At 44.0% G+C, this 25,047-nt stretch overlaps 3 protein-coding genes across 5 annotated transcripts in view; 1 reads left to right on the top strand and 2 right to left on the bottom strand.

Annotated features, from left to right (window-relative positions):
• Positions 1 to 8,246, bottom strand: part of LOC134521200 (sodium/hydrogen exchanger 2-like) — a 47,289-nt gene extending 39,043 nt beyond the window's left edge. The window contains exons 1-2 of the mRNA XM_063347391.1: positions 7,726 to 8,246; positions 5,398 to 5,499 (exon numbers count right to left, since the gene is read on the bottom strand). The gene's annotated coding sequence lies outside the window, so the exon portion shown is untranslated. The remainder of the gene's footprint in view (positions 1 to 5,397; positions 5,500 to 7,725) is intronic.
• UPRT (uracil phosphoribosyltransferase homolog) lies at positions 1,532 to 15,061 on the top strand. 2 transcript variants are annotated; one of them, XM_063347395.1, is made up of 7 exons: positions 1,532 to 1,921; positions 8,408 to 8,450; positions 11,156 to 11,225; positions 11,914 to 11,976; positions 12,714 to 12,875; positions 13,654 to 13,752; positions 15,012 to 15,061. In XM_063347395.1, the coding sequence occupies exons 1-7, from the start codon at positions 1,632 to 1,634 to the stop codon at positions 15,044 to 15,046; spliced, it is 762 nt and encodes a 253-aa protein (XP_063203465.1). In that variant the 5' UTR covers positions 1,532 to 1,631; the 3' UTR covers positions 15,047 to 15,061. The 2 variants fall into 2 exon arrangements, with proteins under 2 accessions (XP_063203465.1, XP_063203464.1); XM_063347394.1 differs by having other exon boundaries at positions 1,535 to 1,921; positions 14,645 to 15,061.
• Positions 15,062 to 16,027: 966 nt separating this feature from the next.
• Positions 16,028 to 25,047, bottom strand: part of ZDHHC15 (zinc finger DHHC-type palmitoyltransferase 15) — a 28,252-nt gene continuing 19,232 nt past the window's right edge. The window contains exons 12-13 of one of the 2 annotated variants that reach the window (XR_010072677.1): positions 21,586 to 24,084; positions 16,028 to 21,175 (exon numbers count right to left, since the gene is read on the bottom strand). The gene's annotated coding sequence lies outside the window, so the exon portion shown is untranslated. Of the gene's footprint in view, positions 24,085 to 25,047 lie in introns of both variants that reach the window. The other variant, XM_063347393.1, reaches the window with a different exon arrangement.

Here is a 25,047-nt window from a genome sequence, read left to right as displayed (position 1 = left end):
CTATAGGGGCTTATTTCCCACCACTGACAAAAGAGCGCAGGCTGGGGAATGACGTGCTAACTATAGGTCTCGGTTAATTGGGTAGATTTAACTAAAGAGCCCAGCTTACTCCAGGGTCCTGGTCCCAGTACCTGATGAGTGTTTCTCTGTGGGAACATGGAACGAGAACTGGATATGAAAGCAAAAATTCCCTGCCAGTGTTCCTCCTCAAATTTCAGATTTTCTGGCATGTGGATAAATGTTAACTGCCAGCCAGAATTTGGCCTTATGTGTATGACCCATAAAATACAGCACTGCTTTCATTTGTAATAAAATACATCTGCTGTTCCTCAGCAGTCTGGAAAAAGCACACCTTTTAAGTGATATTTCTTATGTAATTTGAGTTCACTGAGCCATTTTTCCTGCCAGTGAAAATAGGCACAGCTCCAGCGCAACTGATGGAGTTCTAACTCAAATTCAGAATGGGACTTGGTACCTTTCAAATATAAACAAATCCAAAGCATGTCATGGATTGAAACATGTCAAATAAAACAAAATTGAACTAAAAATAGTATCTAAGCGAATAACAAATATTTGTCTCATCTTTCCGTAAGTCACCAGGTTTCGCCCCAAAAATGTATTCTGTAGCAACACCGCAGATATCTTTCTTCCTACAGAGCAGTGAATTTTGAGAAGTTACTTAAATTTTGTATTAAGCCAGAGTAACAAATGCTGGGTGGAAAAAAGTATGCACATGATACTTTTCCATGGGCAAAACTGCATAGCATCAATAACAAAATATAGTCTGTGATGCTTTACAGTAACAATGTGCACTTATCTACATCTTCATTTGCACTGCTAAAACATGTATTGCTGTCCTAAGCAGCTACTGCATGAAAATTAATTTTCCCCTTTCCTTCCTCCAAACTGTGCTTTAATTTAAATTCTAAAAACTAAGACACCTCATGTTTTTCTATTAGAAAAACGAAACCCTAAAGCATGCCTGCGATAAAGTCATGTATTATCCGTGCAGGTGCTGGACACACCCTGGCTTCAGCACAGCCGCCACCCTGAACTAAACAATGCGCTCCTCGCGCCACCACCAGGTTGCGACACAGGGCAGAATTTTAATAAAGGCGACAGATAACAAGACCTTTCTCGTAACGCTTCCCTTGAGTCCTACCTCTTCTTCTCTGAACCTGCACTGCTCTTACGTCTATTACAGTTTCCGCTATCTTGGATGATTCCCCAAAACCAACCCAAAATCCAACCCCCAAAAGCAGACGGGCCCCCGCCGTTGTGCCAGCCGGCGGGACGGCACTCAGCCCCTCGCCGGCTGGGCGCCTCACAGGGAGATCTCCGGGGGCACCCTGCCGGGCAGAGGGCTGCGGCGGGGGCGGGCGGACCCCCACAGGCCGACGGCTCTCCTCAGCCCGGCTGCGGCCACCGCCCTGAGGCGCCAAGAGCGGGAAATCGACAGCGACACGACGTCACCGCACCGGCAGCAACGGCCCGCCTCCCGTGCCTGCGCTCCCGCCGCCGCCTTGAGTGACGGCGCGGGCAGCCAATAGAGAGCGGGCGGGCCGACCGGCACGCTCCCCCCCACAACGGCGGCAGAGCCGGCGCGGAGGAGCGGGGCCGCGCCCCGGTGCATGGAGGCGATGCCCTGCCAGAACCAGCGGCTCGGCCCGCGGCCGCAGGACGAGGAGGCGACGGCGACAGCGACAGGAGGCGGCGGTGGCTCCCGGCTGATCCGTTTCGCGGAGCCCAGCGAGGACAGCGGCTGCCCCAGCCCGGATAGCAGCAGCAGCAGCAGCAACGGGGTGGTGGCGGCGGCGGCGGCGGCGGTGGTAACGTCGATCCCCGCAGGGATCGGGCCTCAGCTGAAGCTGCTGCCCATGAACGACCAGCTCCGGGAGCTCCAGACGATCATCAGGGACAAGTGAGCTGGGGGAGGGGGCGGGGGGAGGCCGCGCGGCAGCGGGAAGCGTGGCCTGAGGAGGAGCCGGGGCGGGGCGGGAGTCTGAGGGGACATCGCGGCCCCCCCTTGTCCCCTCAGGGAGCCGCGGGTCCGCCAAGCACCGCTGTGAGCCGGCCTCCAGCGTCGGCTACCGTGCTCGGCGCAGCACGGTAGCCGGCGCTGGAGGCCGGGATGCGGCGTCTGCCCTCTGGGTGCAGCCATTTCTGGTGACGCGAGGCCGGCGGGAAGGGGAGGGGAAGGTGGCGGCCGCCGCCTCGCCTCAGCGACGTGGGGAGGCGGCGGGGGGGTTCGATATCCGGCTCCTCCTCAGGGCCCGACCGTGATAAAGACGCTAGTTCGGCGGCTTGTAAAACCCCTTAGAGGTTTTTGCGCTCCCCTGGTGTGAGGTGAGGTGGATTTTTTTGCGTACCTCCGCATCACGGACGGGTCGGAGTTTGATTGACACATCATCACAGGATCGTCTAGGTTGGAAGGGACCTTTAAGGTCCAGCCATCAACCTAACGCTGCCAAGTCCACGACTAAACCGTGTTCCTCAGCACCACATATACACGTCTTTTAAATACCTCCAGGGATGGTGATTCCACCACTGCCGCCCGTTCCAATGCTTGACAACACTTTTTGTGAAGAAATTTTTCCTAATATCCATCCAAAACGTCCCCTGACACAACTTCAGGCCATTTCCTCTTGTCCTATCCCCTGTTACTTGGGAGAAAAGACTGACCCCCACCCAGCTACACCCTCGTTTCAGGGAGTTGTAGAGAGCGGTACGGTCTCCCCTTGTCATCATTGTGCAAAGGAGTATAAAAGCCTTGAGAAAGGAACCTGTAAGTTTATTGTCACACCACTGTGCCCCAGGTCTCAGTACCACTGTCTGGATATCGTATACCAGAATATTGTGTACAGGATGGGGTGGATTGAGACAACACGGGTATAGGAGCACAGACTGGATTTAAAGGTTCGCAAAGGACAGGTGGTAGGTTTGGGAATAAATGGCAGGGAAATCACATGAGTTTGCTGAAGATTGGGAGTACCATGTTAAGGAAAATGTAAGAGCCGAGTCTTTGTGCTCTGTATTAGTGTGTGTGGGGTGTTAAGGATTTTGGGACAAGGACGACCAGAAGAAAACAAGATCGCAAGGGCAACCCGAGAGAGCTAGAAATAAGAAAAAGATTGTAGAAAAGTGGGACAAGTTGAAATGAAAGTGAACTGGAGTTAGATGTTTGAGGAACAGGGACTGGAACAAATTAGGCAAAAAGAATAGTTTTGGAACAAAAAGTTGGGGATAGCATAGAGATTAGACCATGGTGGTGGCTGGGAGGAATGGGAGAGAGTATTAAGGAGGGAGGCAGGCAAGGAAAGAACAGTTTGTTTACTTAGGGCACATTACCTGAAAGGATATTGCCTTTTTTGAAGGCTTTATTTTCCATTGTTTTCACTTTGTGTCACATAAGTGTCCTTGTGAGACATTAAGGTGTTATTCCAGTTTTACAAATCTTAAGCCAAAGCGCAGAAATCCATGCAAAATTGTGCCCCACTGCTGAACATCCAATGTGAGATACTTAAGGCTGAATGTTTTATTATGCCTTACATAGCACCTCACATGTTGAAAGCATACCTCCCACTGATCACATTTGTAGCTTTAATTGTTCAGCACTTGGAAGGTGATATTATAAGGTATTAAATTTATCACGCAACATAATGATGTAAATAAGTAGCAGCCATCTATTAAAAGTACAGTTTGCCTACTGTGATGCAAGAACCACCAGCAGACCCAGAGGTGTGAAATCGTCTATCGCTAGTGTGATCAGGTTCTGAATAAAACCTCTTACTGCGATGCATTGGCTTTCTAACATCTGTAATAGCTAACATGTAGCACAGGCAGTTCTTCCCCTTGTTTCATATCTGTCCATCTGTGTAGTCTATGTTTTAGTATTTCCTAGTTCTTGAGTGCTTAACTTTTAGCTAATAACGCTGATATATTTTTATGCAAAACTAATGAGAGTTTCTCAAAGACAATACCTGTATTAATTTTATTAGCTTACATGAGCCTTGTTACCTTAAACTAGGGGTGTTGTTTTAATCTTCAAAACATCATGGAGGAACATTATCTCATTGCATGCAGGAGCACACAGAGATAGTGCAGCCTCGATGTAAGGAGGGCAATTGTGGCAAGACCACACAAAAGACCTCTGCAGGTGAGAGTGCATGCCTGGCAGTTTGCCTGTGAGGGGAAGGGAATTTGTAAGCGGGCTAAGCAGAGAGAGAGAGAGGAAATCAAAACTAGGCTTAGTGATGGCCTATAAAAGGTTTTGAGGTTAGTGAAAAGGAAATAGTATATAATTTTGATATCAAAGTGAATATTCGCAATGTGGTTACTGTACCCAGCTAGGTTTTATTATTATTATTTTGTTGTAAGTAGGTTTTGAACTCTTGCAAATATGTTTAATAAGTTTCTGGTTATAGTGAACTTATCCAGAAAACTGCAGCTGATATTTTAACTTTGAAGAGATTTTTTTTAGAGTTGCATCAGATTCATTGCACAAGACTTTGGTAAGGGGAAGTGCAGAATAAGACTTGTAAATAATGAATTACTCATAACAGCTGCAGTGATAGCAAACTGTGCTTTATTCTGAGCATGAGACAGCGCTGGCAGTGGAGGTGTAACGCCAAGCTCCCTTCCTAACCAGTGAGGAAGACTAGACAACAGCCTGCTCAGAAAGGAAGGTGTAGGCTCTGTATGTAAGGACAGTAGGGAAACATTTTTATGTTCTGTCCCAGAAAGTCAGCTGCATCTCAGTAAATAAGAGACCTCAGACTGGCGTATTTTTGTGCCTGTCATTCAGAAAGGTGTGAAAACGTGCTCAGCTGCAAGGGTGAGAGGATTTCTTATGCACTGGTTAGAAACTGTTGCAGTAATCTTTCCCAGGGCAGGTAGAATCTGCCTTAAGAGACTCCATGACCACTGTAGCATTCAAACCAAGTGCTAGAAGAAACTCCTGAGAAGAAGGATTGTATTCATGAATAAGGATCTATATGGCTAAGAGGAGCTACTAGTCAAAAAATCCGATTTAAACTGACAAAATGCTATGTTCACATACACTGCTTGGGGAAAAGGGAAAAGCTGTGTCATCTACAGAGCAATTAGATACCTATCACTTAATCTTTCTTCCTGGATTAAAACAAGAACAGGTAGCACCAGAGCTGCCTTAACTCAAGGAGGATATTTGGATGACTTAATGCTGCAGAAGATGCATGTTCCGGGTACAGCAATCAACTGAAAAGGTTGTGAAAAGGGCAGGTATTAAAAGGCAAGCTGCTGGGGGGAAAGAAACAGAAGAAAAGTAGGGAAAACCCAGTCGATTTAGGATTATTACTATGAAGTAAGGAAGGGATAGATACTCCCAGTGCAATGCAAGTTAGAATCAGGCATGCTTACCTGGAGCTAAGAATGGTCAGGCCAGATGCAGGAGACCTCAGGGACTCTATTTTTGTCCGCAGTGTGAGCTGCTCAGAAAAGTGGAAAGCTCTTTCCTTGTTCCTGAGAGGATTCAGAGAAAGAAATCACGACCTTTCAATTGGAATAACAGTCTGGTTTAGAAAAAAAAACCACCTTCGTGTGGCTGGTCATCGTGTCCTGTGGTGGGTTTCAGAGACAGCTGGCTGAATCAGTAGTGGCCATCTGATAGACTAAAATGACCACGTATTTCTTTTGCTTCATTAAAGTTAACAAGAACTAGGCCTGTGTGCCAGAACTGGGGAGATGGATAGATCTCAACTTGACTGTGCGTGGGTTTGCTTGTTTTTCCTCAGGCTTGTTCACTTTTCCATCTAGCGAATGCTTAATGGGTGGGCAGATGCCTTTTACACTGTGTGTTGGATATGAATTTTGAGTCCTCTAATGGGATCTGAACTGATGTGTTTTAAGTATTGAACATTTGGGAACAAACCCAAAGCCTCTTTCTAAGGAGGTTATCATGTCAACGTCATTTCTGGCCTGCACAGATTAGAACCAGGGATCTGGAAGCTGAAATGAGTAGTGCAGCAATTTGTAACGTAGAGCTCTGGTTTCAGTAGAAGCAAAGTCATTAGCTCAGATTGGTAGTTTGGTTTTAACTCCTGATTTAACAATAGATATGATTTAAGTGTAGGTATTTAAAGGTTATTGTGTCTGTTACATGAGATGATCATTCTATTGGATTCTGCTAAGGCTTCTTATTCCCTAGGGAACTGGGTGAACAATATAGAAATGCAGACAGTAAAGTGGTAGGACACGCAGTCCTGACTGCTGTACAGAGCAGGACGATTCAGGAGTGTGTAACTCGCCTGTGATGAGTGAAGGTGACTGCTGCAGGCAGAAGGGTGAGACACCTTTTGCATACCACCTCCCTAGCCCAGGCACTGAAAAAAATTAAGTACTGAAGTGCTGCAGGTAGAACATGGCCTTGTTTCCCAGCAGCATCATCTCCCCCAAGTGGCAGCAGTTTGTCCAGTGCCTTAAGTTTTCTTACAAAGGCCTTTTACAAATTCTTTTTAGGGAAGCGGCCTTTTTTCAATCTTGCCTTCACAGTACCCTGGGTGTCTCTCAAGAAGTTCTTCTGTAAGGTAACTAGAGAAACGGGAATTACTAAAGCGTGTCAGACCATGACCCGCATAACCTATAGCTGTATCAGTGGTTGTAACTAGTACCAAGCTGGAAGAAACCCTGCAGTTAGCTTGTATTACAGTACATTCCCAAAAAACATTTCTTCTCACCTCTTAAGACACGCACATGACTTTAATTGTACATCAGCCATGCTTCCACGCCTTCAGAAGCAAAATGAAACTGATTTATATTGCTTAACACAATATTCATGTGGTTAGCCGTGTGCTACAAGTCAGGTTTTAATGCCTCACTTTTTTAGATGTTGTCTTGTTACGTGATTAAAAAGGTGAAAAACTTTCTAATCTGCCATTGATCATTACTTTCTATGCTTCTGTCTGGTATTTAAGGTGAACAGTTACAGTGTTTTCACATAAGCCTTTTTTTCTGGCCCCTAGCAATTCTCATATGATGTGGGGCTTGAAATCTGGTCACAGCTTTCCAGCTGCCGGTGTACAAGAGGTCTGTCATTTTCAGTATTATTATTATTTATCTCTCAGTTTTATGCACCATTGTTTTCTGTTGTCCTCCTCCCCACAAAAAACAGGCATAACTGACTAAGGGTGTTCAGTGAACTGTGCATAAAAACATCTGTGTCTCTCTGCAAGGACAGAGTACTTAATTTAAAGCCTAGTAATCTGTATTCATAACTCGCAGTATTCACTCTAAGCACGTATTGCTTTGCAGTTCAAACCACAGTCTTGACTTTGTTGGATTTGTCTTACCACCCATTCATGAAATACGGCTAAATTTTCTGAAAGGCCATAGTCTGGTCTGGAAGAACCTGGATGTGCCACTTACACAATTTGCTACTTCCCTTTTTAAAAAATATTTATACACACCACAGATGGAAATACGAATTCCTTCAAAAATCTTAACAAAATCAATTTGTATGATTGTAGGGTTTTGGGGGTTGTTTTTTGCAGTTTTGTGATTGGGGTTTTTTTTTGAGCGTTGCCTTTCTGCTTAATGTCAAAGTAGCAGAAAGTTACGAATATCCTGTCATTACCAAAAGAAGGAAGAAATAAAAAGTGTTTTTATTAATGTATTATTAGCACAAGGAAAGAAATTATATTAGGCTGACACTCTTTTTTAAAATTCAGGCTTTTAACATGGCATACTTACACAGTACGTAGCAGGAGGAAGCGAGCTTGTTCCATCTTCTGGATGGGCGAAATGCCACACAGTCACACGAAAAGAAGTTACACCCAAGCTAATAAAACAACAGAGAGGTGTCTTTATAGGAGTACTCATTAATCCCTGCTCATTTTGGTCTTAAATTCACTAATGGAGTCGCACTATGAATGATAAGATAGGCTATATATCCTGCTTATCAGGTGTGTTAACTCAGTCTTAGGGCTTAGGATCTGCATTGTCATTTTTCCATGGTTTCTGATTGACTTAAGAACAGGCAGAGAAAGCTCTCTTGCTTAGAGCTGTAGGGAATGTAGCAGGTTGGTGCGCATCTGAGCTTGTGAGGTGTTTCATAGCTGAGCTGGAATGGTAGTACAATGGAGAACCTACAGAATATCACCCTTATGTTTTCATGCTTTAATTGCTACTGGTACAGCACAGCAATGTTGCCAGTAGTAAGAAGCAAACCCGTGTGTTAGTTCACTGCATCTCTATCTTTGCCACCAAGCAGGAAACCTGTGAAACAGAATCTCTATGGCATAAATTTTGTATATGGTAGGAGACTTTTCTCTGAACTGCCTTTAGAATATATTGTCCTTGAATTAATATTATATTTAAGCAGTGTTCCTAAAATTATTCCCCAATTTAAAATATAAATTATTACCTTTTTCAGGAAATCCAGTAGAGGAGACTTCGTATTCTCTGCTGATCGTTTGGTAGGTGAAGAATTTCTTCTTCTTGGTATTGTACTTTGCAACCCTTCCATAAAATGGGTCTTTCAGGCTAGAATAATGGTGGTGTGAGAGCAACTTTTCTACACAAAGGAAATTGCTGTTCGACAGCAACCATCTGTATCGGGACATACGTGCTCTGTTACAGACTGCTTTCATCTCAAAGAGTTACGGAAACTATGTCATTATCAAACACAAGTACTTCAGGACAGAGAGTAGTATTAATAAGAGAATACTGTTCAAAAACAGATACACAGAGGCTAGAGATAATTCCATTTTACTTTGAAACAGTACTTTTGATCTTGTGAACAGAGCTGTACAATTTCTTACAGTCTAGTTGTTAACAATTGCTTGCATGCAAAGTGCCTCCTGGCACTTGTTGTGTATTGGATTAGTAGCTCTGGGTGCATCCACACTGGGAGCTTGGTTTTAGCCATACTTGAAGTTTTCACACATTTTAGTAAGTCATAACAAAGGCTGTTGGAAATGCAACATTTATCTCATTTAAATTACATGCTTAAAGAAAACCACAGCACTCGCGCCCACACATATACTTCCTTGTATTCATGAGGGTATTTGCTGTTTGCAAATCCACATTCATTTACACGGAATTCAATTACCAGCACCATTTGCTAGAGCAGGCAGGTTTCCTGTGATAAAACCAATCTTAATCCCTGCCTGATCCAGGCTTGCTCAGGGCTTAGATATGACCACAACCTAAGATTGTGATTGCAGTGCTTTTTATCTTTGCAGCTTTTCCACTTTCCCACTTCTTTTCCCTTCTTGAGGATGTTTCTTGCATTCTCATTCACCAGGAACTGTCCATGCCCAAGCCAACAAATCCCATCACTTGTGGATGAAGTGACTGACTGGAGTGCCTTCTTTCCCAATAGTACTTCATAACAGACAGGCAGAAAGCTGCAGCCCCAACTTCATTCTGTGCCAGCAGTTCTTAGCAGATACCATTTAAATAGACACATCCTTTACAGTTCATTGGATGAGTAGGAGCAGCCCAGGAAACATCCACCACTTGTGAAAGAAAAGCTCAACTACATGTCATCCTTCCCGGGTTTTGTGGTTTCACATTCTTCACATGCTTAAATGTGCAAATAAGATTCAGGAAGCCAACAAAGGTCAATGCCACAATCCCACACATTTACAGGGTAAATGCAGTCCAGGGGTCAGGCCCCCTCCCCACCGGTACTCCTTTCACAGGAAGGGTTTCTGGTTAACATTCTCATTTACCTTGCATTAGGTTCCCATCATATTGCACTCTTTAAGGAGCATTCATTCTTGGCAACTTCTTTGAATTAAAAAGAAACATTATATTCCTAATCTTTATTTTAAAAAAGAGATAAACAATGGCTATTCTAATACGGACAGGAAAACTCTTAACAGTCTTGACTGTACTTTATTATCATTAATTAGTGTGAAGGACCTCTCCCACCTACCTACTTGGAGGTCCTGCGCCATTCTGTGGGAAGCACTGATTTTTTCCTCCTCGTTGCTAGAAACTGCAGCTTCCAGGCAGTGGGTTAAGTTCAGGCGCTTGTACCAGCATTAAAATGACTAAAAATATCTTCAAAGAGGGTTTGTAAATTTAAGGGACTGTTTCTAATTCCTAGTAGAGGGTGCCTGTATGCCAGGAACTAGGGCAGAACGGAAGAACAGGAAAAAATCTTCCAGTCTGCTCTGCCCTGTTTCTGGAATAAGAAATGTCTGAAGCGAGCACTATACTTGTTCAGTCCCAGGAGCAATCACCTCATTTCTGCCATCATATAGTGACTTTTGGTTAATGGGTTTCATCTTGGCTTGGCAGCAGCCTTCCCTGAACAGTTCTGGCCTGTGAATCTTTAGCTGACTAGCAGAGAGAATTTTTACATCTTTAATACCCAGAGCATCTTTCACGGGCAGTCATTCTGGGTTCAGATGAATATGCTTCGGTAACTTTGCCTGGGGTACAGCTGCAGGGCCAGCACCAGGGGAGAGCTGGACGTTTTCTGGCCACTGGAGGCTGGAGGGATGCGTGGCCTACTAGCTGCCCCTCCAGTGGAGATGTCCCTGCTGGACTGGGCCATCTGTACTGTGGGAAAGTGCAGGTGCTTGGCAGAGCATCCCACCGTCACCACAGCTAGCAGGTGCCAGAAGAAGAAAGCGATAAAGAGATTTCTAGGTCTGATGAGTTGTCTTTGGGCACTCGGTGGTGCATTTACATTGCTGCAGCTCCTGTGGCTCTTCTGGCAGCCCCGCTGCAGTTTAGTCACAGAAATACAGATGTGAAAACAGACCTCAGAGCCTAGCTGATGAGGAACTGAGAGAGGGTGAATTTACCCTTTTTCTCACTAGTATTTTCTGTCAGCAAAATAAAGTTGCGTTGATGCTTCACTCATTTGTTGAGAAAAATTTGTCCGTGACGCCTATGCCTGCCAGATACAAATAAAGTCAGTTTTATGATTGCTGATGAACCCTTCCTCCTCCCCTAATTTTTTTTGGTAATGCCTTCATTTGATTTGTGGACAAAACAGGCATCACCCCCAAAACGTCTCTAAAGTCAGCCCCTAAAGTGACCCTTTTAGACCTTTCAGGCTGTTAAGTGTGCACCTAGTGCTTGTAAAAAAACCTAACATTTAGTATCTTATCTCCGTAGATAACAGATCCCTTTAAGCTGACTGATCTCTTTCATTCTACAGATCAGACTTGTGGTTGAAGAGGGACTGAATCAACTACCATACACAGAATGTACCGTGACCACTCCAACAGGTATATGGGAAATCACTCCCTCCCTAGGTAGGACTGGAAGTGGAGCTTAACTAATATAAAAAAAAAATACAAGAATCACAGAATATCTCAAGTTGCAAGGAGCCCATAAGGATGATTGAGTCCAACTCCCTGTTCCTCGCAGGACTACCTAAAATTGAATCATGTGACTAAGCTCACAGTACCAATGATCTTATCGCTCTCATACACATACCATTGCCCACTTTTTTCTTTCAGTAATCAAGACCACAATGACAGTAGCATTGTAGCGTCGTATTTCAGTTCTGTCTCTTCCACCTGCAGCACTGGACTGCATTTCCCTGGCTTCTTAGGGGACATACTGTTTAACTATATTTTGCATAACGTCCTTTGTTTAAACTAGTCACAGAATACCTGAGTTATAAAACACGTACTTGGAAAGGATCACTTCTGTGCCACTTCTCTGACACAACTTGTAAAAAAAAAAAGCACAAGTTCTTTACCAATTACGGTTGTGGCCCTGTTCCCATTGCTTGTTTGAGGGCTGCAGGAGATGTTGTGCAGATTGGTTCTTGCCACCTGTTGAGAGACATGGAGCTCTCGGTTCCATTCACACCAAGGTCACTTAAAGTAGCGTCCCACAAAGGGGCATTAAGGAGGGGCAGAAGGGCGCAGTCACTGCCACTGACATCTGGTTTCTTTCCTCCCACAGGACACAAGTATGAAGGAGTCAGATTTGAAAAGGGCAACTGCGGAGTCAGCATAATGAGAAGTGGTAGGCAGTTTCTGGTTGTTAAATGAGCACCAATTAAACGGTTTGGAAATGTGTAACCAACTTCCTTTCAAAAAAGTGCAACCACACTTCTCTACAGCAAAGATTAACCCAAACCTGCCAGTTTTTGTTCTTCCTGAGGTAGCCTTCATCACAGAATGTCAATAGCTTTCATTAACTTTTTAGGAGACAAACAGCTGCAGCACATTTAATCTCGCCTCTTCTCTAGTGGTGGTTAACTGTGAGCAGCCAGGCCAACTGGCCTTGTTTGCCGCTGAGGACGGGTCTTCAAACAAACCTTGCTTGGTGGTGGTAGAGTCTGTGTTATTTTGCCCAATGCTGCAGAACCCTTTGTATCTGCGATGTAAAATCCAGTAGCTCCACAGCCTCCTGCACTGCTTCTGCACTGGGGCGTCTCTGGGCAGAGCTCAAAGATGGGCTCCAAACCCCACACATTTGTCTTGACGTTTCCAGCTCTCGCCTTTGAGAGCTGTGTGGGAACAGTCATAACCTGTGAGCTAAGTAACACCGAGTAGACTCGTTTTTCTGTCTAAACAGAGAAAAAAGGAAAATAGCTTCAAGTGGTTTTAACACTTAGAACTGAGAAAAAAAAATCTCCCTTTTAGAACTCTTCACCAACACAGTATTGGGACTGGCTATTTAATTGTAGCATCTTGCAGTTGTGCTGTTTCTTAGCGTGTAACAATTTGTTGTTGATGTTTTTTGCTGCTCTTTTTGAGGAGAGGCAATGGAACAAGGTTTACGAGACTGCTGTAGATCAATCCGCATAGGAAAAATCCTGATACAGAGTGACGAGGAGACTCAAAGAGCAAAAGTGTACTATGCAAAGTTTCCACCAGACATTTACAGGAGAAAAGTTCTTCTCATGTACCCAATACTAAGTAAGTGTCTTTCATCATTATTACAGTTAGACTCCGCTGAACAGTGAGTGCGCTGCCTTTAAAGGAAAATTTCCAAATTTCAGGGGCTTTGATTAGGTGTTTTGCTTGGTTTAGGTGACAGAGTAGGGAATTTATCAGGGTGTGCCAGAATACACATTAGTCAGCCTGCACCAGCGTGAATGCAGAGCAAATCATTTGTGTATGCCTGCGTTTGTGAGAAAGGTTGAAGCATTAAAGCTTGATAGAAATTTAATTTTTTAAATTTTGCCATGAGAAAAGATTCAAACAGTATTTTTCTCATGCTATTAAAAGACATTTTTGGATTAATAGTATAAATCCTAGAAGTAAATTATTTCTAAATACTATTCATACTACAGCCCCCAAAAATCTGGTAAGCGTGGTAAGGAGTTTGTCAGGACGAAGTAACTTTTCCAGTCTAAGATTTAATTCTGGGTCTACACATGGAGCTCCTAATTGCCATTTTACTATTTTAGATGAGCTTTCTTGCCTCAGGGCTTCAATAAAATCCACTGACTTCAGGGCTTAAAACCTGGCAGAATTGGCTGTTTCAGAGTAGAGAGGATGTTCCTTCATTGGGAAACAAAAGTTTTCTGCAATTAATACGTGCAGAGGTGAGAGTTTTCCAGGGGAAAAGGACAGCCTCATCATTCAGCCCCCTACCAACGTCAACACAGATACCCTCAGATGGCCTAGGAAAAGTTCTTCTACCAGAGGGAGGAAAAAAATTAAACAAACATCTCACTTTTTCCCCTTTTAGGTACTGGTAATACTGTCATTGAGGCTGTCAAAGTCCTTGTGGAACATGGCGTACAACCAAGTGTCATTATCCTGCTGAGCCTCTTCTCTACACCTCATGGTAAGTTGGGGGGGTGCGAGGGGGCAGAAGAGTGACCCTGGTTACGTTCAGTGGGTCAGAGTTACATTAGTCACATGCTTCGGACAGCAGTGAAGAGCCGTTCCTTTGCAAATGACGACAGCAGCATTGCTTTGCTCAGAAGAGATGGATTTTCTTTTTTTTTTTTTTTTGGCTGAATGGTAAAAGTGAGAGTGAAGAGCAATGTGTTTGGTGTGGGCAGTGGAGTGGGATAGCAGAAAGGAAAAGGCCTGTTACACCTAATGGCAAAACTGCTGCAAATGGTAAAGAAATCCTAAAAGCAGGAATTTGCAGCGCTGGCAGGTACACAGAATGCGCCAGTGGCTGACAAAGCAATGCCAGGCCGGCTGTTGCTCTGGACGGCAGCCCAGGGATGGTGTTGAGTTGTTCCGCCACCAAAAGTATGCCAGTTCTGTAAGGAGTGTGAGGTAAACTAAGCTACAGAACTGTCCTGGCTGCAGGTTAAAGATCTTAACTTATAAAAGGGGAGCCAAAAAAGGGACATCTGTTTGTGTGAAGTCGGACAATGGATCTTGTACGTTGTTTGAAAAATTGGCTGTGGCAGAAATCACTATTAAAAAAGTCAACTGAACTGCATAGAGTTATTCCCAGCGGTCTGTAACTGCTTTTGTGATTAGATGGCGAGTATACGAGTATGGTAAAGAAAAATCCAAATAAGAAAACTCAAAAAAGGAATCCACCGAATTCAGGAAGTTATTCCTCACAGACAGTCAGCTAAGGCAGAAATGTGAAGCGGAGGTGGAAGAACAGAGCCTGACTTACCTATGGAATTCTGCTAATCATGATTTAACATGTGGTGCTGAAATACAGCCGCAGTGCTGTAGTCATTGTTGCCTTTGCCCTCTCTCAAAAGGTGCCAAATCCATCATCCAGGAATTCCCAGAGATCACAATTTTAACTACAGAAGTTCATCCTGTTGCACCAACACACTTTGGACAGAAGTATTTTGGAACAGACTGACACACTTGGAACAAACAGAAATGACTATATGATATTACAAGAGGGTTTTTTTTCTACTTTTTATTATTGTTGGTTGAGGGCATGTTTATAAATCTTTTTGGCCAAAGGGGGAAATACTTGACTTAGATTAGTTCTGGGCAGTTACTGCCTGAGCACTGAATCAGGTACAGTAACAGCACGCTCATTACAGAGTCAGGCGTCTCAGTGTTGGGGTTGTACAAATTGCTGCACTTTCTGCTTTAACTTATTTATTCTTCTAGGGCCTGTCTTGTGGCTGCTTGTGAGAGCAAAATAAAACAACTAAATCAGAGGTGTGTACTTCATTTCTAGCGGTAAAGTTCACATCACCCCAGGTCAGCTGGTACAGACACTCCTAATGCCTCCAACCCAATGGGCGCACGGGGAACTGGGTGTCTTCTTAGCAGCCACAGTGAATTTTTGGAAGAATTTTCACTCTTTGGATGGTGGCCAAGAACTAAAGATACAACTCTCTGATTTTTGCTCTGTATTGATTATTTTTTTCAAAGAGTAAAACATCCATGGTTGTCTTGCTTAGTGGTACTGAATAAAGAAGCTTCCTATCGCAGTGCCCGTACCCTGGTGAAGAGGGTGGGAGCAGCACGGGCTGCAGAAATTCTACATATACAGTACCTAAGTTTTGTCTCTTAAAACTTGGATTGGCATTGCTAACCCTTTTAAAGAAAGGAAAGCTGTGGCAAAAAGCTGAACTCAATTTCTAGCTCTGTCCACAGAGCAACAGGCCTTAAAGTTAAAAGACAAAATATGGCCCTTGTGGCTCAGCACCCTTCCAAAATGCTCACCACAGGAACTGCATCCATCAGATTAAACCTAAATCTGCTGCCAAAGTCTTTCTTGGGCTTTAAATCCATCCCCTGGCACACATCCAACACTTAAATTAGCTAGTATCTTACCTTACTATACTTAGGGAAAATTTATACATAAAGACAATATAGTCCATTATTATTTTTTAAACATATACCCATGTTGCAAAAAGTGCAGGATTACCACAGCACCGTCACAAGCAGAGAGCTTCACACCTCTCCGCAGAGGAGTGGGATGCAAAGGCCTGGGCTGCCCCAAGCAATACCTTGTAAGACATGGGGCAGCGTTTTGTGAGTCCTTTTTTTGACACAGAAGAGAACCTTCCCCACTCCAACCAGTAATTCCAATTAATTAAAGTTATATAAGGCTTCCACGAGAGAGAATGTTCAGCCTGACCATAGGCTGTTGTAGGAAATAACCATTCACAAGTGTAGTAAATTAGCCAAAAATGGTTTTAATGCGAACCTTGCCTGCAGCACAGTATAACCCGTGCAGGCTCTCTAGTATAAACCATAATAGAAAATGACAAAGCAGAAGGTACAGGATATTCAGCTGTAGAAACTATACAAACACTTGGAAAATGTTAGTGAAACATACACAAAGCATTCATAATAAAGACAGAATGTTTGTCCGACAGTAAAAACGAGTATCCAAAGCTTTTGTAAAAACCCATTTGATATCAAAGGTCTCAATGCTGGCAGCAGCATTAAACTGAACCCGACTAAACATCCCAGATGTTGTCAGCAGACCCTTCGTGACATTCACTGGAAAATGCTTCCTATTAAATTAAGGGGTGACGAATCAGTATTAAACAACACAGCTCTGAGTGGCACGTCCTTAACTGAACCGGACAGCGTTGATTGTACGCAAGATACTTACAAATACCAATCTATCTAAAAAGCAGCTGAATGTAATAACAAATCACTACAATGAAATTTGCATTACTGTTTCGGATGATTTAGCAATTATTGGCACAGCTCACAAAGCCAGCCTTCCTTGAGAGGAAAAGGGCATTCCACTGCGGCGGGGAGTTCTGACCCAGTGGAAGAGGTAGTACGTTGGTTCCCAAACAGAGCCGTCCGATTCCAGAACGGCTCTGGCAGTTAATGTTCTACTCGGCACGAGTTTCCCTGCCTACTCAAAACATCAGGGAGTGAAACCTGCTTCGAAACAAGGTAAAAACCTCCTAATGCTGAATTCTAACATACTGCCATTACCTGATCCTGAGATTTAAAGGAACCCGTTTTCACAACAAACATAAAGAAGTCACTTTCAGATGAAAAACAGCCGGACAGATGGAGTAATTTATAAAATAACGTGATTTTTCTATTTTGTATATTACTAGCGAAAGGGAAGCTGTTAGAAGTTCCCTGCTCCAACAGTGCAGTTGGGAACGACTCTGGAATAGCTTAGCCTGTTGGGGAGTACAGCAGGAAGCTACGCGCTCATGTAATGGCTGCAGAAGAAGAATGCCTGCACACGGAGTTGATTCCGAACAGCACAACAGGTTCCACCTACCTCCTCGCACAAGCTCTTCATCATGAAACCCCCTGCCTCCTCCTCAGGGGAAGCCACCTCTGCACCAGCCCAGGCCGTTCATGACAGCAGGATACCAGGTGCTGCTAGGAGGAATTTCTCTCTCCTACACATCTTGGAGCCCCCGGAAAAAGGCAGGAAAAAAATATATTACACCAACACTTTCAAGAATCCCCAAGGTTTTTGTTTCTCTCACAAAGGGAAGTGCTGATCTGCGATGGTGCAGCACACCCCTTCCCCAGTTCAGCAAGGAAACGGGGAGCCAGGCTGGCTGGTTCGTTTCCAGGCTTCCCGTGGGATTTAGCCCCAGATTTAGCTCAAGAAAAGTTCAAGTCTAGTAAGTATGGGAACAGCAGGAATGCCTTCAGGTAAAGTACCCGCATGTTTTATGAGCTGTTCGGCACCAGCCTTTGATGCAAGCAGGCATTTCTTCTTAAGCACGATCGGAGTAAGAAGCAAAGACAATCCCCTTTGTCCTTTTTCTCCTTTTTCTTGGTTTTTTTTGCTTGGGTTTTTTCTTTTCCCCTCCTTAACATCACTCGTCTGCCTTTTTTTTTTTTTTTTTTCCCTTAAAACAGTGGCTGTTACCCGCTGAAGTTTTACAAAAGCTACCGTAAATCTTAAAACCTCATACACAAAAAAATATTTTAAGCAGCATGAAAGCATTACCAACTTATAGGCTTATCTGAAATGTAAACATTTTATTTCACAAGGTTTACATTCCAAACTGAAGCCAGGAAATGAAGAAATAAGATTTTTAGGAAAGAGAGAAATGTAGTAAGTTGCATCCCACTGCTGCAAGCAAAGCAAGCTGAGCCTGAGTGATGAGAATCACAAACCGATACCTGACAAACACTAAGATTAGTTACAAATAAAACCTGGCACAACTGCTTAAAAAGACACCTACTCACCTCAACAGTATCCAAAAACTCCAGTACGGACAGCTGAAAGCTGATCATATTTCAATTATATATTCAGGAGGAGGAAGAACAACTCTCGAAGGGAGACAGAAAAAGGACAAGAATGAACCTGCGTAACAGCAGCTCTGATCTCAATGCTAATTGGCAGGAAAGGAAAGAAAGCATTGAGCAGGAGCAGTACGTGGCGATGCCAGAGCCTTGCAATGCTGGTGGCTGCCGAGCTGTGGGACAGACCATTACTTTTCACAAAAAAAGCCACTCAACCATGCAAATGCTTCAGCTGATGGTTTCAGAATGAGTTTATTTTTGCAAGTGTTCCGTAGCAAAACAGAAGCTGATAGAATTGGAAAAATATAAGTAAAAGCTATTTTCAAGTACTATGGATCAATTTTAAAAATTTGTACCACAGGAGTCACTGAAATGAAAATGTGACCCTTTGAGTTAATTAATTCTGGCTTAATAAACAAGGTCAACAGTACCTCCTTAGCCTGCTAATTCAACGCTTTCGTGAATGAGCCAGCTACGCAAACAGCAGATCCGTTCTGCTGGCATGATGGCTGTGCGGGACGCAGCGGGTCCGTCTTCGCACATCACTCCTTAGATCCGCCTTCGGGAAAGAAAAGGCAAATTCTTTTTTTTCCCCTGACACTTTACATTCATATTATGTTACAGACTTTATGCGTCAGGTTTGGTAACTAATACTAAGTTGTGCTTTGAGTCCACACCAGCATACAAAACTAAAAAACCTACAGCTAGTATAGATTTTGCTGAATCACATTTCTGGTTTGTTCCAGGAAGCAAACATTCGTGGCTCTAGGGCTCTGAGGAAGCTTCCCGGTTCCCATCAATGACAGTACACCACACGCATGAGGTACAGCCTACTAAAAACATACAGTACTGCTTCCTGTTTAAAGGAATACAATCTTATTCTAGCCCAAAAGATACTGTACCAATTCAGCAAGAGACAACACAAAATTTCAGTGCAGTGAGGCTTACCAGAAGCCCTAATTCCTCAGACAGGACTTGCTGGCCAAGGAGAGGACTTGCCACAACACTATCCATGGAAACATCAATATGATGTTTTTTCTATTCATTTATATATATTTTTTTTAAGAGTACAGTGTACCTGAATGTAAAAGGGAGAGAAGGGGGAGCACGTGCGGCGGTGGGTGTCGGTTGCTGTGGAGCATTAACCCAGGAGTACAGGGATGAGACAGAGTCGGGGCAGGTATCATGGCAAAATCCAGCAAGAGCGTTCCTCTTTCACACAACGACATCCACTTGGAAAAGTTGTTTACAGCAAAGAAAGTCCCCACGCACGTGAAGGATGTGAAATACATTTCTAAAATGCTGAAATACAAACAACAAACAGGCCAAAGGCATGGTAGGACACGCTGTACCTGGGTGGAACTCACACTTCCGTGCCCTGATTCAAGCTAACAAAATGGTGTCTGTGTTCAACACTTCCAGAGGTGCTCCTGGTGAGTCTCTGACACCTGCAACGCTGGCTGTCAACTTAAGCTACGTGCATTAATACCTGATGACTGTTGCTAAAATTACAGACAGCATCTGGTGGTCCCTATTCCAGCTTCCACGGTCTCATCAGAATAACCTAGTCTGCACTACCGAGCAGCCTTGTGGCCGTGTGAAGAGCGCTGTCCCGCCAGCAGCCAGACGCACCTCCCCTGGCTACTTTAAGCTAAGCCAACAAAGTTATTCTTCTCTAAATACAGGTGCCCCTACATCTGCAGCTCTGCTGGCAGTACGAGATCCACTAAGGACAAAAGCTGTTTCTGACCCTGAGCTGAAAAGCACTTTTCTGCTTTATTCTGTAGCGTAGATCTGATGCTAACCCAGAGAACACAGCCCCCAGGATGGGGTTGAGACAGTTGCCCTGCTGCTTCCACATTGCCCCAGCCTGCAGTTACACAGCTTAACGAGCACTACAGTCACACAACTTAAATCGGCATCAGAACTGAGAGTCAAACCTTAGTTTACCAAATTTTTTGGGTGCAGCTGGATTTACAGCACCTAACTAGGTAGAAACAGTAAACCTCACAAGGTGGCAATCCTAGTGGGACCACTGACACTCTCCTGGGCGCACGGAGGGCTCAGGAGCGCATCTGAAACACCTGTACCACAAGGCAGGCAGTACGAGAAACAAATGGGATGCACTGGATGCATTGGTCAGCTCCAAGAGCTACGACACCACTGGTATTAGTGAGAGCTGGTGGAACGAGTCCCATAGCTGGAGCGCTGGGATGGAGGGCTACAGTTGGCTCCGGAGGGACAGGCAGGGCAGGAGAGGTGGTGTCGTGCTACAGGTAAGGGAGAGGTTTGACTGCACAGCCCTTACAGCTAGTGATGATGGGGAGAGCCTCTGGGTGAGGATTAGAGGGATGTAAAACACGGGAGATGTAGTGGGTGTACCCCTTAAAGAACTATTTGTGTGTTTAAAAAAAAAAAAAAAAATCTATCATGCACTTGGCCGAATACTTTCTCTCTTTTGCTACCTTGTGGCAGTGACTACAGGCAGCCTGAGGAATTTCTATTTTTCTATTTTCCAGTGTATTTACCTAGCATATTCAACAGACTTTACGCATCCTGCATTTATCACATACTTTATATGCAACTTTCTTTCAGAAGCTAGGGAAAAAATAAAGTCAATTTAAAAAGAGCAGCCCAGCTTTAAAACCAAAGGTAGCAGGGGGTGCACTCAAAATTACTGCCTTTACGCTGCCCAGATCTCCAGTTAACAGCCTTTTTAAAGGAGAAAAATACTAATTGGAAAAACCGTATTCTCCTTAGTAGGCCACCTGCGATCATGTCTGCAGCATCAGCTGCAATAATGCACTGAGCAAAAACATCTCAGCATCAGTGTTTTGCGAAACACTAAGTTGCCCCACAGGGACCCGACTGTTCATTTACGTGCTGCCTTGAAGAGCCCAGACACATGATGTCTTCAGCAAACGCCAGGCTGGTGCCGTGTCCCCGGACACCCACCTCCCGGGGCAGCTTCTGCGCCCAGCTTGAACCACGGGATGCCAAGGAACTGCCCGACTGTGCTGTGGCACTGGGACGCAGCAGAAACACAACCAGTGCCAGGCGCAGCCTAAGGATATCGCCTTTAAGGAAGCAGAAGAGAACAAAATGGACTCTTGTTCAGTCACTCAGGCACATGTTTTTTCCATATTTTGTTCTGCCTCATTTTTACACAACTTTTCTATTTGTTTCATGTTTCATTCTGAACCTTTCAAAAAATTGGACGCGACTACATTGATTTGAAGTGGTTCCGAAGCTACCAAACTATTTCTGGTTTCTACCTGGACAAGAGTTTGTTATAACCAAGGGAGGCCGAGCTGCTTGGAAGGAATGGGAAAAATCAGCCAAAACGAATTACAAGAAAAGTTACTGAATAAGAGTCAGTTACTTGGAAACCCTTAAAACTGTTTCTAAACCTGAGCTGGATAGCTGCGTTATCACAGACAGCTGTTTTAATAATAATTAGAAGACAAAACTTGCTTTCATACAGTACCTAATGAAGAGTGTACAGCTAGACAGCCGGCGGGGATACAGACTGCGGATCCTGTTGGTCACTCGGCTGCTGCTGGGCAGAGAAGCGACACTGAAATAACGACACGGCTATAAACAGAACCAAATCCAGACAGGATACAAGAACCTGCTCCGAAAACTCCTGAAAATCCATACGGCTTCAGACACAGCTCTGATACTCCCATCTTAAATACACTTCAGTTGACAGAATGGAACAGAAAGTCACCGACTCATCTTCCTGGGTTTCTATACAAGGAATTTAGAGTTTTAAAAGGCACAAACAGCACCTCTGTTGGTGCTAAATTCCCACAGGTTTCCTATCGTGTTTAGCTGCCATATTCCTCCCAAGAGCCCCCTCCAGAACACATTTTGCTAGAAACAAGGTGATTAATTCTACTGCCATCTTTCACCAAACACAGCTTAAGGTCCCCCACGAGACTGACACTAGAAATGCAGGTTTCGATTGACAGGAAAAATAAGTTTCAGCACTCACCAGCCGTTAGGTGACAGAACCCCCCGATGGACGTGGTGAGGGTGGCTGAAGCAGTAAGATTCAGGGTGTTCAGTTCCGCTCTGAGGAGAAGAGCGAGTGACACACACTGAGCCTGGGAGAGCCCACCCTGACTCCTAACTACTGAACTTCAGCAATAAGACATTTTACAGAGGTTGCTGCCTGCTCCACACCGAGCTACGGAGGCTGACGTATAAAATACCTGTCTGCAGGGCACTGCTTATACCGGGCAGATAAACATCTACTCTTACAGACAGAAAATCACTGCAAGACTCTCTTCCGTCTCACAAACACATTTCCACTGGTAGCAACAGCAGAGCAAACAGAGGAAAAAAGAGTTTAGTACGTAGGCAAGGCCTTTGTCACCAAACAGATACTTCCCAGGTAATTTCTCATGACATGCACAACTGCTTCTGTAGTCACTGTCAACACAAATGGGCTGAAAAAACAAAAAAATGCGATAGAAAATGGTAAGAAACGATCTTAAAGGCAGTATACTAATGCTTTAAGCACACACCTAATCCAAACATGAGTGATGGAGTCGACAGGTCTGAACCATGCAGATTAAAAAAGACTCAGGTCTAGAAAAATGCGTATAATCCTGCCAGCAAACTCTCAGTTCCATTCCACAGAATAAAAACAGTGATACGTTCCTTTGACTGCAAATGGAGCAAAATGAAGAAAAATTCTGATCACCTCTTAGTGCTGAAAAACCTTTAAACCACCAGTCATTACATTTACTTAGGAACAAGTTTGAAAAAATTCAATACGTGAATCATCTTCTCAGCATTATGGGACTAAAACCACCTTTGTGGAGCATAAACTCCAAACACTACTGTTGGAGCTAAACTTTCAGTGCACATTTCCAACTCACGTGTTTTGAATTTACATCTTCCTTTCTGACTCCATAAACACATAAATTTCCATCAAACCTGATCCAGGAATGAGTTGTAGCCTTAGGAATTAATGCAAAGTGTCTAAAGTTCCCTTTTGCATTTTAGGTGCCTGCAAGTAGGATTGGGCTTAAAGGGACCTATAACTCAAACTCTAAGACAGTTACACCCTCCTAAAAAAATGTAAAAAAAAAAAAAAAAAAAAAAATCTATGGCCACAATATTCTTGAATCTTGACAGTGCCAATGTGAGTATATTATTTTTGCACACAGCTGCACGTGTATATATGCATCTTCAGCACTTTTTCTTTCAACACACTTATATCCAAATATCAATTTAGTGCCAAATTTAAGAGGGTCTGTCTCTCATTGAGTTGAACTGACTCAGACAGAACTTTAAACACATTAGAAAATGTTACTTGTCAGAGTAGGTGGAGAATCAGTCTCAAAATAAATACCATCCCCAAGAATATTATGGCTTGGAAGAATTTCAACAGCTTGAGTCCCTGATGCTTACAAAATGAAAAGGCCTTTGGAAATGCCCTCGTGTCCTGGTTCTGGCGGGGACAGGGTTAATATTCACAAGGAACTGGGACAGGACAGAGCCCAGCAACTGACCCTAACCAGTCAAGTGGTCACCATGCCCAGTACATAGCTTCCTCCCATTCTCCCCCCACCCCGCCACTGGGCAGGAGGTGGGAGGGGTGGGGGGGGCGGGCAGGGAGAGTGAGCAAAAGACCCCCTGGTTCTTTGTTGCCAGCTGGGGCTAAACCACAACACCTTGCATCAATACTTTTTACCTATTTTGAATAAAAAATATATATTATTTATAAAATAAAGAGAGCAGGCCAAAGAAGATTGGCCAGAATCACTCTATAGAACTGTTCTGTTCACTCTGTAACTTAAACTTATAAAGCCCTGAAACATCTGGATAGCGTGATTTCTGGAGAAGCACTCTAGAATGCAGATTCCAATCAGACGATACTTCATGTTTTCTCATCTTGAAGATCCACTTGTTTTCTGCCCCTCAAAACTGAAGTCCATGCCAAGAGAAGGGATGTTGACGCCTGAGAGGAAAGCTGAAATTTAAATAAAGAAAAACATGCAACTATAAGCACTGATGTGATGAGCCGTAGAGGGCTGTCTAATCTTGACTTTGAGCACCGTTTTAAAGCCATGCAGTACAACAGGGAAAATGCTGTTTTTTCACTCCCTCAGTAGAATGGCAGCATGCCGTCCTCACTGACTACTGACAGAAAAAATACTTTGGGGTTTTTCTTCTCAGTGGAAGAAAATGGAATTGCAACTACAATATACAAGAAGCCCATTTATAAAAATCTCAAGTTGCCTTTTTCATGTGCAGAACTAGGCAGTGGATTACAGTGCTTTGCCATACAATGCAGTTATTCAACACCCACAGGAAATGGAAGGGCAAATTCTGCTTGACTATTCCACCTCCGGCAAGTGGGACAGCAGAGGATACTCCTTGAATCTGGGTCAATTACACTCCACTCCGAGAAATGGTTCATGGAGGCTGCAGAGGACACAGCCTGCAGCTGCTGCAACAGTACCTGTGCGGGATAGCTCCTCGCTGTTATCTAGTCAGAACAGATTACAGACCAGTGAACGTTCTGGTAGCAGCACCTTCCCCAGACTGTATCTGTTGTTACACCCAAGTTTCTCCAGGGTGCAAAAAAAAGTAGATAAGAGAACAGTAGCTGACGTGGGCATTACAAGTTACTTCCATTTATTCTTAGCTGCAACTTGGCTGTTCTCAACTTCAGTTTCTTTTAAGACTGCATCTGCACCTTCTCATCTTTCATGAATCACTCTAACTGTACAAGTTAATGGCAAGAGTCGTTCCTGCCAGAGGAGCTGCAGGGTTTGTATCCTCCCCCTACAAACGGTGTTTTCGGCTCTTGTGTTAACTGCATCAACATCCAGCCCAGGGCTACTGGGTAGCCACTGTTTTATTTTAGGTTCTCTTAAACAATAGATTTCTGGACAAGATGGAGAAGTGTCGGTGAAATACTCCCGTGCAT

The sequence above is a fragment of the Chroicocephalus ridibundus genome, chromosome 9 (assembly GCF_963924245.1).
Source record: "Chroicocephalus ridibundus chromosome 9, bChrRid1.1, whole genome shotgun sequence".
NCBI classification, from domain to species: Eukaryota; Metazoa; Chordata; class Aves; order Charadriiformes; family Laridae; genus Chroicocephalus; species Chroicocephalus ridibundus.
This window is presented reverse-complemented; position numbering and strand designations above follow the sequence as displayed.

What these genes read in the sequence shown, in the direction of transcription:
- UPRT (XM_063347394.1), top strand. Translation starts at nt 1,632, where the DNA reads ATGGAGGCGATGCCCTGCCAGAACCAGCGGCTCGGCCCGCGGCCGCAG. An exon ending in TATTCTCTGCTGATCGTTTG is followed by an intron (nt 8,451 to 11,155) that starts GTAGGTGAAGAA and finishes TTCATTCTACAG; the next exon opens with ATCAGACTTGTGGTTGAAGA. An exon ending in TCTCATGTACCCAATACTAA is followed by an intron (nt 12,876 to 13,653) that starts GTAAGTGTCTTT and finishes TTCCCCTTTTAG; the next exon opens with GTACTGGTAATACTGTCATT.